Source organism: Oryzias melastigma, linkage group LG15, assembly GCF_002922805.2.
Source record: "Oryzias melastigma strain HK-1 linkage group LG15, ASM292280v2, whole genome shotgun sequence".
NCBI lineage: Eukaryota > Metazoa > Chordata > Actinopteri > Beloniformes > Adrianichthyidae > Oryzias > Oryzias melastigma.
The window spans coordinates 4,812,303-4,814,868 of record NC_050526.1 but is presented as its reverse complement, the minus strand read 5'-3'; the positions used below and the strand labels follow the sequence as shown (position 1 = coordinate 4,814,868).

The following is a 2,566-nucleotide window of genomic DNA, read 5'->3' as shown; positions in this document are numbered from 1 at the left end:
AAATTAGTAAGTAGTTAATTAATTTGTTGCAAATAGTATTTATCTATTACCTGTTATTACCTGTTAGAACCAAATGCTGGAAGAAACACACTTTAAACACAAGGTCCTTTAGACTAATGACATTTATCTAAAATTAATTTAATTGATTTAATCACCAGTGGAATTTTTTATAGCTGTTTTTGTTGTATAATTTGTTTCGATTTATAATTCTACTGTCTTTTAGAATCTTGTAAATTGAACTATTGTTGTACTCCCGTAATTGTGTTTCATGTCATGTTTCAATATTTGTATTATTGTTGTTGTTATTCTTATTACCTTTGCTGTTGTCATTGTTGTTGTTATTATTGTTCTTGTTGTATTCTGTTATTTTTGTCATTATTGCTATTGTTGTTATAGTTATTATTGTTCTTGTTGTCATTGTTATAGCTATTATTGTGTTTGCTTTTGTCATTGTTATTATTATTGTTACTGTTAGTTTTATTATTTTTATTTTTGTTATTGTTGGCATTTTCGTTGTTTTTATTATTGCTATATTTTTGGTTGTTACACAAATAATTATAAAATAATTGTCAAATCCACTTTGTTTCGTGCATAAATTAATTTTGTCTATTTACACAACTGACAAAAACATATGTTTTGCTAAAAAATAATAATATTAATGTTAGATGTATCTTGCTTAGCAAACCAACAAAAAAAACCTGTCATTTTTATTCAAACACAACAAGACGTGTTGCTTTGAGATGGTAAATCACGTATCCCCAAAGGGTACAAATAAATAGTCCACAATCCAAATTATTTGTTTTTTTTATATATATTTTCACTACTTTTGTGCAGCTTATTACTTATCATAAATTGAAATAACATCAGCATTTACCTTCCAACATAGAAAGCAGAAACACGACCATGTCTTTCTGCAAATCCATGAGTTCTTTCAGCAGTTCATTCTGTCTTGAATCCTATTGAAGACAATAAGATAACATTTATTAAAATTGCACGTCTCAAATCAAACTGGAGAATATTATGAATCATATTTTATAACAAGCACCCTAAAGCATATTTATCTGCTACACTGTAATAGTTTAACTATTGATTTTTTTCAGAAGAAAAGTGTTCTACCTGAGAAAGCTTCATCTGCAGGTGAGCAAAGACGTGAAGAAATCCCACCACAGCATCCCAAAGACGGCTGTGAGCCAAACTCTGTTGATTTCCGGTGCATGGACCCTGAAAACATGGTGAATGTACACTTAAACTGTAGCTTTAGAGTAAATCTACAACAGACACTTCAAACAAACAGCATGTAGTCACTTTACATTATTTCAAGTGGATCTTATTTTGAAAATATTTCACTATTTCCACCTTCAGTTGACCCATCATTCAGTGAGTCTGGAATTTAAAGTCATGTTTACTGCAGCTTGCATAACTATAATTGGTTTAGTCATTATAAAAGTGTTAATATTCTGTACCGCTGGTTGCTATTAGGTTTCTGTTAAAAGCAAAGTAATTACAGAGGGAACCCACTTAATCACGGTGAAACAAACAATAATGGAGACCGACTGACCTGAATGTACTCGGTGAGTGTGTTGAAGACCTGCTTTGCCACTTCGATGGCCCTGGAGAAGTTACGTTGACCTTCATAATCAACAACATCCTTCCCTGAATAGTACCAGTAGAAGTCACTGATTGACTCCTATAATGAAGAATGAACAATATTTGTCTTTGCAAGGAAGAATAAACTGACTAAATAAGTGGTGTCAGACAATTTAAATGTAAAATATTCATGTGATAGCACCAGCTGAAGACCCACTCCAATAGACCATTTTCACAATGACATCAAACAAAATGGCAACATTGCCACATGTATGTCAAGTTTTTTCTGGTTTACAGGTCTAGACAGGCAAATCTGATTACTGAATGCTGTTTAACACAATTTTACATCAATAATAAAAGGTAGAATTACCTCTTTTAACTGAAAATCAAACAATATTTACTTAAATAAATGTCCTACCTCACTGTATTTCTTTTCTTCTCTTTGATGGTTCACAAATCAAAATTCAAAATTTATAAAGAAATACTCAGAATTGTAATTTAAACTTTATTTTCTAAATATACGTCCTTCATAATGGTAAATTTTCCCCAAAAACACGTTAAAAACACCAAAACATAATTTTGTTGCCAAAAAATGATTTTCAGTCGAGTGGGTCTTTAAGAAATATCAATAATAATTTTATTTCTTTAAATAAAAAAGTTACCTGAACTCTTAGTAAATAGTCCACAGTGGATATAATGATGTTGACAGTCGTGTTGTTCCCAGTTTGTGTTCTTAAATAATCCTGAAAGTCTAAAATGTTTGCAGTTAATAATATAAAATATACCATTAATGAAAATTTGTACATTGTTAAATACAGATACAATCATAAACCATTTTTATAGTATTTAGAGAACAACAATCTGTATGATAAAGTGTAAATGGAGAGAACCTGCGTTATGGCCTTCACAGAGAAGCTGCAGGAAACGGAACAAGTCACAAGTTAAGTCTTTGTCAGGCATCACTTTGCCTTCTGGGAAA

The 2,566-nt window shown here is 30.7% G+C and overlaps 1 protein-coding gene across 1 annotated transcript in view; it reads right to left on the bottom strand.

The window, feature by feature from the left end:
* Positions 1–2,566, bottom strand: part of ryr2b (ryanodine receptor 2b (cardiac)) — a gene marked incomplete in the record, with an annotated part of 81,019 nt that overhangs the window by 19,880 nt on the left and 58,573 nt on the right. The window contains 5 exon segments of the mRNA XM_036215605.1: positions 875–956; positions 1,117–1,221; positions 1,559–1,687; positions 2,250–2,338; positions 2,478–2,558. Of these exon segments, the coding sequence (XP_036071498.1) occupies positions 875–956; positions 1,117–1,221; positions 1,559–1,687; positions 2,250–2,338; positions 2,478–2,558 (486 nt within the window).